The sequence below is a fragment of the Mus caroli genome, unplaced genomic scaffold (assembly GCF_978045245.1).
Source record: "Mus caroli unplaced genomic scaffold, Mus_caroli_1 scaffold_10, whole genome shotgun sequence".
Classification (NCBI taxonomy): Eukaryota; Metazoa; Chordata; class Mammalia; order Rodentia; family Muridae; genus Mus; species Mus caroli.
Window position 1 is genome coordinate 86,966,167 of NW_028227265.1, and position 11,574 is coordinate 86,977,740.

At 42.9% G+C, this 11,574-nt stretch overlaps 1 protein-coding gene across 1 annotated transcript; it reads right to left on the reverse strand.

The window, feature by feature from the left end:
- Nucleotides 1–40: 40 nt before the first annotated feature.
- On the reverse strand, nt 41–10,885 carry Triml2 (tripartite motif family like 2). The gene is made up of 7 exons (XM_021170893.2): nt 10,700–10,885; nt 10,263–10,358; nt 8,616–8,795; nt 6,360–6,500; nt 3,841–3,863; nt 3,580–3,680; nt 41–588 (listed from the first exon to the last, which is right to left on the reverse strand). The coding sequence occupies exons 1-7, from the start codon at nt 10,883–10,885 to the stop codon at nt 41–43; spliced, it is 1,275 nt and encodes a 424-aa protein (XP_021026552.1).
- Nucleotides 10,886–11,574: the final 689 nt, after the last annotated feature.

Genomic DNA, 11,574 nt, shown 5'->3' on the forward strand with positions numbered 1-11,574 from the left:
GGTTCCACACACAGGAAGATGAAGAGCTATCGGCAGCATTTCAGGGATGAGTCTGAGAAAGACAGACAGTGAGAGAGTCTGAACTCATGTCTCCATTTGGAATACAAAGAGAAAATATTGGTTTAACCGCTCCTCGGAAGGTAAGGTCAGAGAAACTGTAAATGAGGGACTGCTCTGTCACGTTGTAGAAGGATACTTGCCCACATTCACAGTCTAGGAAGACTCCAACTTTGAACATTTGGTTTCTCAGGCAGACCTTTCTTAAAGGGGGAAAGACCCAGAGGGTACAATCGGTCCCCATCATGGACCCCATGAGCAAGACTTTATCCCCGGAATCCCCGGGAATGCTGCCCTTTCTCTCTGTACAGTCACATATGCCCACCTGCCATTGGGTTGCCTGTCCCACAGCCACCTCCCAATAATGCCTCCCCGTGGTGAAGCTCTCTGCACCCAATACAGAAGCGCCGAAGTCCAATTTCCTTGTAGTGCCAGGTCCAGTCTTTGGTGTCTCTCCGAATCCCACACTTCTCAGGTCTTCGGATAAGACTAGGGAGGGGTGAGCTGTGTCTGGGTCCAAAGTAATATGTCCTGCACGAAGAGAACTTTAATTAACTTTAGAGTTCAGCAAACCTGTGCCCGAGCTATGGTTTCTAACATGGAGCAGCTCTGCCACAAGCAACACTCAGCAGAGGCAACTTAGGAGAAGTCCAGAAAAGCAATGCAAAGCTTTACATTGCTGGATGGACACCATGGGAGAAAAATGATACTGGTATCATTATGGAGCAGCCTGTTGTTTGGGGAGAAAGAAAAATTAGAAGTAAACGGTAAAAGCATAAGGGCATAAGGTTTCTTCAAACCAAGGTCCGTAAAATTGTGCTAATCAGCCACATGCAGATGTCACTTCTGATCCAAGTAGCATCCCCTAAAGATGTTTTGTAAATGAAACACAGGTCCATGCAGAAAACAAGACAATGGAGGAGTTTTACATGCTAGTCACATCTTAAAACGAAGCTTGCTGTGTGTAGTATAATCTCTTAATATTAAACATACCAGAAACATACCAGAGAGGCTAGGACCCCAGGGAACTCCTGGAAATCAAGTTCAGATCGTGACATACAAGGTAATTCTTTATAACTTTGGGAAAGTGATTCTTGCTCCCCCCTTTTCCAGTAAATATGGTGATTTTCCCAGGCTCCTGAAACACAATCCTTTTTTACTGGTTGCATCTCCTCCCAACATGACATCACCTAGGCTCAGTTTTAAATCCCTTCTGAATGATGATGACCCAGTCCCTAAATAAAATACCAACACTAGTTAGAAATCATAAGGGAATTTGAAACATAGTAAACCACAAATGGGATTTCAACCTGACCCCTTTCTATTTGAGTTTCTTAGTTAGTAGTATCTACAACCTTTTCATTAGACTTATTCAGAACATTTATTTCTAATGTCACAACCAGTAGTAGGTCTGTAGTTGTCTTAGAGTTTTACTGCTGTGAACAGACACCATGACCCCTCCCACCAAAAAAATATTAGATAAAAGAAACTCCCTTCTAACCAACTGGCAACTCTTATAAAGGACAACGTTTAATTCATTTAATTGGGCCTGGCGTACAGGTTCAGAAGTTCAGTCCATTATCAAGGTGGGAACATGGCAGTATTCAGGCAGGCATGGTGCCGGCAGAGCTGAGAGTTCTCCATTTTCACGTGAAGGCTGCTAGTGGAAGTCTGACTTCCAGGTAGCTAGGACTAGGATCTTAAAGCCCACACCCACAGTGACACACCTACTCTAACAAGGCCACACCTCCTCATAGTCTGATTCCCCGGCCCACGAATAAACAAATCATCATAGTGGTGGTTTGAGAAAGGGTCCTCACAGGCTCATAGGTTTGAACACTTGGTCCTCAGTTGAAGGGACTTTGGGGGAAGAATTAGGAGGTGTATCACTGGAGCCGGGATGTAAAGTCTCAAAAGCATCCTGCTATTCCCTCTGTGTTCTCTGCTCCATGCCTGTGGTTGTAGATATGAGCTCTCAGCTGCTGTTTCAGCTTCCTTGTGTCTGCTCCCCCTGCCTCACCCACCAGGCTCAGCCATCATGAATTCTAACCCCCTGAAACTGTAAGTCCCAAATAACCTCTTTCTTCTATAAGTTGCCTTGGTCATACACGGTGTTTCATTACAGCAACAGAAAGGCAACCGGCACAAGGTTCTTTAAGTTTGATTTCTTACCTTCAGTGAGTTAAATTAACTTCAGCCCCTGGACTGGCAGCCCGTTTTGACCTTATTAGAGTCACAGTGCTCAGTTTAAATTGCAAGTTTTCACAGGTTCTTTTTTTTTTTTTTTTTTTTTTTTTTTTTTTTTTTTTGTGGTTTTTCGAGACAGGGTTTCTCTGTGTAGCCCGGGCTGTCCTGGAACTCACTTTGTAGACCAGGCTGGCCTCGAACTCAGAAATCCGCCTGCCTCTGCCTCCCGAGTGCTGGGATTAAAGGCGTGCGCCACCACGCCCGGCTCACAGGTTCTTAATACAACCAGAGGACTAGCAAAAACAGTATAAAATGCCCTCTGGGTGGGGAATTGGGGGTGGGGCACCATCTCCACCCCTAACCTCAGCATTCCTACAAATACTATCTCAAGAACAAAGAAACTCTAGTTGGGGCAGTGGTGGTTCCCATCTTTGATCACAGCCCTTGGGAGGGAGCCCTCTGTGAGCTCTACGGGAGCCTGGTCAACACAGTGAGTTCCAGGACAGTCAGAGACACACAGAGAATCTTATCTTGGGGAAAAAAAAAAAAAGGTAAAAAAAAATTTCCCGCATGATGACACACACTTTCAATCCCAGGGCTTGGAAGGTAGAGGTGGGTGGAAGGATCTCTGAGTTAGTGGCTATCCTGCCCTACAATATGAATTCCAGAAGAGTCAGGGCTACACAGAGGACCTGTGATCAAAAACAAACAAAACAAAACAAAGCAAACCCATAAACATACATTCACAAATAGAAAACAAGTGCTGGGGGAAACTAGAAAAAAAAAAAATAAACCCATCAAGAACATTAGATAAGCCAGGCAGAGGTGCTGCACACCTTTAACCGAAGCACCTGGGAGGCAGAGGCAGGCACATTTTGAGTTCGAGGCCAGCCTGGTCTACAGAGTGAGTTCCAGGACAGCCAGGGATACACAGAAAATCCCTGTCTCCAAAAACCAAAAAAATAAAAATAAAAAAAGAACATTAGATAAAAGAAACTCCCTTCTAACCAACTGGACATTATTTAAAATAAATTACAAATTTAATGACGAGGAACACTATATAAAGGAATTACTCGACAGACTCTAATGTAACTTGATGTCATGTGCTTGAGGAAATGTAAACTGAAAATACATCCACACTGTTGCTCAGTAGTAGACTAGGTGCTTAGCACATACACAGGATGGGCGTTCAATCCTTGCCTCATACCATAGAAGTGCCTACAGTATCTAGACAGCTTGAAAATGAACATGAGCAGATGTTTGTGGTTGCTGGGATGGCCATGTGATTTCCATACGTAATTTGGGTATACTGTATTCATGTTTAGGCCCACTTACTTTGGAGCCTCAGTAGAACACCGCTCGTTTCGATTATCTGGCAGGAACTCAGGTCTGTTACCTGAGCTGGCTCTAGGCTCTGAAGCAGTATAGACTCACTCCTAAAACAAACAAATAAAAAAGAAGGACAGTATCAGTCCCGGATATTCACTCGAATTAACTTTGATCCATAGATATAACCTTATTTTACCCAGCATTCCCATCTCTCATGTGTCCCAGACGTTGGTCCCATGTTTCATCCAATGATTTCTAGAAACTCACCTTTTTAAGTAGCACTTTGCATTCTAAGGGGGGGAGAGAGACAAGATTAATACTGGGTATTTAAACCAAAGCATTTATAAGTCATGTCAAAGACACTACAAAGTATAACACTTTCTCACCCTCTTCTCTCCCTGTCTCCTCTTAAACGGTACCCGTGTATTTCCTTTCTGTTGCTGGGGGAGAAAGACGTGCGCAGAGCAGATGGAGCCCCGGCCACTAGGCCTAGAGGGCCTCTGGATCCAGGTCAGCAGAAGCATAACTGGGCCACACCTGCTCATGTTGTCTGGAAATAGGCTGGGCTCCAGAGCTGAACTATTTCTTCAGGGGTTATCTCCTGAGGCTTTTTTCATAAGGTCACTTACAGTCCCTATAGGAGAGTGCCACTCTGCTGGCCAGTCACCTCCTAAAGATTCCATCTCTAATCCCGCGGCCCCGGAAGATGATTCCAATGTATGGAACCTATGTTAACATTCAGACAACAGCAATGTACAACCTGCCTCCATTTTCAGGATCCAGTTCATTACTTTGTGGAGGATTTTTGTCTTTTGCCAGCATCTGTGAATGTTAATAAGCACACACATACTTAAATATCAATTCTTTTCTAAAATCTGAACAAAAAGCAGTTGTGCTAATTACTCCATGCCCATGCAATGAGCTATTTTCAAGACAATATCACTGCCTGGATTTCATTCTTTTCATAGAGTATTCCATGGATGGCTGTAAAACTCTTTAACTGATTTCCCTAGAGAGGCACATCTCAATTTGAGCCTGTTTTCCTTTGTTGTTTTAGAGACAAGGTATCTCACTGTAGCCCTAGCTAGCCTGTAACTCACAGCAATCCCTCTGCCTCATCCTCACAAGTACTGGCATCACAAGCATGAGTCACTATGTCTGGCTCTCAAACATGCTGAGATAATTGTTTTCAGGTGACGAATCACTTGATCAAACAGCTCTACACCCCGCCAGGATACATTGTGGGGATCATGATGTGTGGGTGCACTGTGGGAGATTCACCTCTGCTTCAATCAGAGAGAACCTGACTAAGCTCCTCAAATATCTGTCTTACGGTAAAATTGATCTAAGTCCTATGTTTTTACATTTAGAAAGATACCTAGATCATGCATGCACTTACAGACACAGACACAGACACAGACACACACACACACACACCCCTCAGGGATCATTTGGAAAAGGAGAAAAAGTGTAAGCTACAGAGGCCGTGGATGGCTACAGGGAAACATCTGGACACATCGGGCCAGCTGCACACATGAACTCACAGCAGTTGTGACAGCATGCATAGACATGTGTAAACCTAAGTTACATTAAGTCCTAGCATGGAGAGGTTAGTTGGGAATACAATCTCAATCCCAGGCATGGGATTATTAGAAACTGCTAAGCTGCTGGATGAAGGAGAGACAGCTGTCTTTAAGACTGCAGGCCTTGGTAAGGTAACTGCTCTCCTATGGAAGAGCGTATATCCAAGAATATTTGGGCAGCAGAAACTGGTCTTGAAAGGTGAGGGGGGGGGAGAGGGAGAGGGAGAGGGAGAGGGAGACGGAGAGGGAGAGGGAGAGGGAGAGGGAGACGGAGAGGGAGAGGGAGAGGGAGAGGGAGAGGGAGAGAGAGATAGCAAGCAAGCTGGGTGGGAAGGAGGGGTGGATCTGGTAAGAGTTTGAGGGCCTTCAACATGATCAAAACATATCAGAACTGTCTCTTATTTTTTGAGACAAGGTCTTACTATATGTAGCTTTGCTGGACTGAAACTGACTATGTAGATCAGAATGGCTTGAACTCATAGAAATCCCCTAGCATTAAAGCACTCATTTTGAATAAGAAGAAATACAGTATATTATCATTTTCAGGTTGTTATGCCCATGTATAGAAAAACTCCAAGGCTTATTATACCTGTCATTGATCAGTCATCTCTCTATGCTTTGACCTCTAATTCAGTATGGACCAGTCAACCTCCCCTGCCATCACCCTTTCCAGTTTTCCCCAGTCTTTGTTAATCAATTTAAGTTCTACGTAGGAATTCAAATCTTCTACTTTTCTTTCTATGCTTGACTTATTATGCCAACAATTAACATAAGGATCCCAAATATCATCTAAATTATAATATATTATATGCCATATATAATTACATATTATTTAATATATATTACATAAAATTTAATTCTAATTTTGTCTTTTTCATGAATAAACAATATCTTATATATGAATTATATGAATCACATATCTTTACCTGTTCCTACTACTGTAAAAGTTTCTTTGGCACATTAGTTTTCTTCAGACATATGCCCAAAGTGGGCATTGAGGAAGCTCAATGCTTCCCCTACGTCTGTACTGATTTACAGACCACCGACAGTATTCATAGTGCTTTTAGCAGGGGGACAATGGCTGCTTAGCTTTCACACTGGGTTGAAGATCACTGGACCCGGCATTCAGGAAGGGACCCTTAATGAGTCTCTTCACTCTGCAGTCCTCAAATGCTGTTGAGGAATGGCTTTTCCCAGGCTTACCTGGAGCAGTGCAACGGCCGATTCCCCACAGTTCTTCTCGAGGTCCGTGATCATCATCTGGAGGCTGCGCAGGTGCTCACTAAGCCGGACTTCACTCGCCTTCAGTTTTTCCATGTTCTCTCTCCCCAGGTGTCTAAGTCTCTGCAGACGCATCTCCTCATGAACTCTGTACCTTTTTTTTTTTTTTTTTTTTTTTATGTGCACTGGTGTTTTGCCTACATGTATGTCTGTGAGGGTGTCAAATACCCTGGAGTTGGAGTCAGACTGTTGTCAGCTATGTTGTGGGTGCTAGGAATTGAACCCAGGTCCTCTAGAAGAGTAGACAGTACTCTTAACAACTGATGGGTTTTTGTTTTGTTTTGTTTATTGTTTTTTGTTTTTTGTTTTTTCGAGACAGGGTTTCTCTGTGTAGCCCTGGCTGTCCTGGAACTCACTCAGTAGACCAGGCTGGCCTCGAACTCAGAAATCCACCTGCCTCTGCCTCCCAAGTGCTGGGATTAAAGACATCACTATGTCCTTTTATTTACTAATTGAACCTTGGCCAGGAAACCTGAATTGCTGAATGTCTTAGGAAAAGACATAATCAGGTAACGCCCTGCTTCTCTGTGGAGCAGAATGCCTTTTAATAGAAACCTGAGGCCAGGTGGTCGAATTTGAGATGTGGAGAAAAGATGCAGGAAGATCATGAGTTCAGGCTAGCAGTGACTACAAAGGGAGATTTCCTTTCTAAATAAACAAAGAAATACAATTTTACGTTTACTGTTTAATATAGCAAAGTTAGGTAGGCATTTGTCCATGAAATCTCTTTACTCAGATTAACAAACATGACACCCAAAACACACCACACACTTTCTGGTGTGACATTTTGTTCCGAACTTGAATGTTTCATCATGAATTAAAATTATCACTTAGGGCGTGGTATCCCTTTAATTCCAGCCCTAGGGGACAGAGGCAGGCAGGCATCTTTGTCAGTTCAAGGCCAACCTGTCTACAAAGCAAGCTTGAGGCCAACTGGAGCTAAATAGTGAGACTATCTCAAAACCACTTTTTTTTTGGTTTTGTTTTGTTTTGTTTTTTTAAAAGACAGCATCTCTTTGCATAGCCCTGGCTGTTCTGTAACTCTTTATGTAGTACAGACTGGCCTTGAATTCATAGATTAACCTGCTTCTGCCTTCAGGGTGCTAGGATTACAGGCATGTACCAGCATGCCTGGCTGGCTACTTAAAAACAAATTTAAAAATTGATACTTTAATCAATATGCTTAAATAATGAGGCCGTTGATAACTGGTTTCCTTTTTGTCTTTCTAAATGTATTCTACCTGATTATGGTTGCATCAATTAGGAAAAAAAAACCCCAATACTAGAGGTTTTATTTTTTTCTTCTCATTTGGGAAATCATTTCTGTGTTGGAGAGTTCCTCACTGACGCACAGTCATGCCAGCTAGCCCTCATGATGAGTAGCACGCCTTAGTACAGCTGCAGCCAATTCTGCAAGCCTCTTATAGAAGGCTATAGTTTACATTTAATCTCCCGTTGCTATTAAAGATCCCAACTGTAATAACGGTGCCTGCTATTTGTAGACTGCTGAAAATGTACCAGGCACTGTCTAGGGGCCCTCTGTAGATGATCTCAGTCAAGCCTCACAGCAATGTTATGAACCAGAGGCCATTGTTGTTTCCATTTCACAGCTAAAGAAACTAGGTTAGACACTGAGCCACACGGGCCCAAGGCTACCCAAAAGCTAGTAACTACTAGACCATTAATAAAATCCCTGGGAATCTTCTGAGGTTAATTCTCTCAATGTGGCTCTGCATGGAAACAATATTTATGCTGTCTTAGCCATGTGTCTTTCCATGGTTGCAGGTATATTAACTCTGTAATATGAGATAATGAATATATAAAATTAAATGTGTGGACGTCTTTCCTTCCTTGCTTCTCTATTTATATGAGTGTTCGAACAGTATCTTATGAAAGAACTGCATGTAAATACACTTGTACACGCTACACACATAGTTGTCACTGGATAAACTTTTTTTGGATTTGTGTTTTTTTTCCAGACAGGGTTTCTCTGTGTAGCCCTGACTGTCCTGGAACTCACTCAGTAGCCAAGGTTGGCCTCTAACTCAGAGAGATTCACCTGCCTCTGCCTCTCAAGTGTTGGGATGAAAGGTGTCCCCTACTGGCCTGTGCCACTGGATAATTTATTTGGGGGTGGGTACACTGCTTAGCTACTCTCCATCCAGAATAGCTTCTTACCTGTAGCATTTCTTGGGACTTCTGCATGAGCTCAGTGCCACACTTCATCAGCTGGTCCGGATTAGGTCCATTTAAGTTCAGGTCAACTTTGTAGGCTGCCAGTTCCTCCTCTTCAGTCAGTAACTGGAATCGCATCTTATACTCGGCCTCGATCATCTCTTTAAACCTCTGCTCTTCTTCCTTCCTCGGATTCGCAGGGTACAGATTTCAGGTTAAACAGGATAAACTGACAACAGTTGTGCCCCTCTGTTTAACCACAAAGGGACATGAAACCCGAGGGAAGAAAGAAAAGCCCTAACTCTGAAGGACAGAGGGAATCCAGGGAAGAGTTACCAAGATATCAACAAAATCGTAAACTCAACTTTGCGGATGAAGGTATGCTCACTGACTTTATAAAGCTGACGTAGCAGCCCCGGTATGATGTCTTAGGGCAGCTGAGGCTGAGGCAGGGGAGTGGTGTGTTTGAAACCCGTGTGAGTTACTTGAAAGCCTGGTGTTCAAAACCAAACAAGCTAAGGAACCTATGACCTATGGCTGAAAACACTGGGAGCTTTCTCTTCCATGAGCAAAGCCCTAAGCAAAAACATTTTGTTTGGTTCTTTGTGGGATAAAGTCTGGCCTTGAACTTGCTTGTAACTGAGGATGACGGTGAACATCTTTCTGACCCTCCTGCCTACCCGTCTCTAGCAATGGGATTACAAATATTCCTACCATGCCTGGTTTTGCTGGGGACCAAACATTGGGCTTTCAATGCATGCTAGCAAGCACTCTACCAACTGATGCACATCATCTCTGCCCAAGGTCCTCTAGTTTGTGTGCATGTGTTTTATTTATTTATTTTTTCTTTTTGTTACAGCTGTCCTCTTGAGACATGTCCTGCCAGTTTACCTCAGGCTATGCTGGAAATCATTATGTAAGTTCAAACTTTGCCTTCCTTCCCAACTTTGGGAGCTACAGGCATGTGTCACTGCTAATTTTTTGTTTAAATCATATGAAAAAAACAAAACAAAAAAATTAAACTAAAAAATAAAATAGGAAGATTTATTTCTAATATGCTACAAGATATTTATATCTGCATTTCTGCAAAATCGTCTCTTGGGTCAACTTTAAAATGAAATTTCTTTCTTTTCGTTTTTTTTTGAAGAGTTCCTTATCAAGAAATAAAACTTTCTGGGATAGAGAGCTGGTTCAGTGCTTAAAAGAGCACGTGCTGCCCTTGCAGAGGACCAGGCATCTCGTCACCAATATCAAGTGGCTCACAAAGCCCACCACTCCAGCTCTAGCGGATCTAAATCTTACTCCTATTCTCCGTTGGCATCAAGTGTATGTGCTCACACCTATTTGTAAATAAACCTTAAAACATATCTTTAAATAGGATAAGGATAAAAACAAATCTTGAAAGTATTTAGCTTCTTTCCCTTGAAAATACTTTCTCTTGATTTGCTCTCTCTCTTTTTTCATATTTTTTACTTATTACGCACCATTTAATAAAACCAGTTATTAACCCTTGAATATCTCTTATTGGATATTTATTCTGGTTTGTGTTATGGCAATAGCTATGTTATCATTTCCACTACTAGACATCCAGAATTCATCAAGTAATCTTAATGGCAGGTCCCCCTCCCCGGCATCAGGATAAACCATCACCTGAATCGTCACCATTCTCTCTCGCTCTTCCGCCAGTAAGCTCGTAGCTGCTTCAAGCTTCTCCCTCAATGTAACCAGGGTTTCCTGGAATAACTTCTACAGACAAACAGATCACAGGGTTGCAGGTTAGCTTGTTGTGTGAGAATAGGAGGATTCCCTATCCCAGCTCACCCAAAACTGAGTTTCTCTGTGAAACCAACCCTGGCAGTCCCAGAACTTGATCTGTAGACCAGGATGGCCTCAAACTTGGAGATTCGCCTGCCCCTGCCTCCAGAGTGCTGGGATTAAAGATCTGTGCCACCACCACCCGGCTTGTGGTATTTCTTAAATCAACACCCAGGGATCGTTTCTGGAGAACCACTACATCTGTGTCATCAATCAATCAATCAGTCATCCAGAAGTCACTCAGACTCCTGCAGATTTTTCTTAAAGCTTACCCTGTAATACTCAGCAGCTTCTTGGATACTGTATGCCCCATGCTGCTTGTGCTCTGGAGACTGGAAACATTTGCTGGAAACTATGACTTGGTCATCATCACTGAAGAGCTGCGATGACTCTGGGTGTGTCCCACAGTATGGATCCTTTGTATTGCCAGGTAACTGGGGTTTGGGTGCTTGGGACATTCTGGTCAGTGGCACCAGATGAACACTAGACTGCTTGTTTCCGACTTCTTTCCTGCCGATGAACAGGATATAAACAGATGCATCATTGTGATCTGAAGCAGGCCCACTTGGTACCCTCAGGAGCTATAGTGCAGTAGAATCCAACTAGCTTTTCAGTAGTCCTGGGCTGAGTGAGGATGGAGACAGAGTCACGGCAGTATCCCTGGCCAGACAAGTTTAAGCCTTCTGATAGCTCAGCAATAGCTTTAAAGATTAACTGTAAGAACCAGCAGAAGAGCACAGTTCTCTACAAGTCAACAGAAGGCAAAATGTGAATACTACAGTGTACTAACCTCTCTTCCTTCCTCTCTTCCTTCAGTCCCTCTGGAGATGGGATTATAGGTGGGACCCAACAACCACACCTAGCCATCCTTTTACTTTTTGAATTAATGTTTAAGACACAATATATTTCTTACAATATTTAAGTATAATATTTTGGTTACATATATTTTTAAAGACTATATCGTTGGTCAAGAAAGATGACTTAGAGGTTAAGAATGTGTACTGCTCTTATAGAGATCTGGAGTTCACAAAAGCCAGTACTAACTCCAGCTTTGGGGCATCTAAAATTTCTGACTTCCTTGGGTGCCTACACTTAGGTACATATATCTGCATCATGGCTACCCTCCCCCTAAGCCACATTCCTGCAT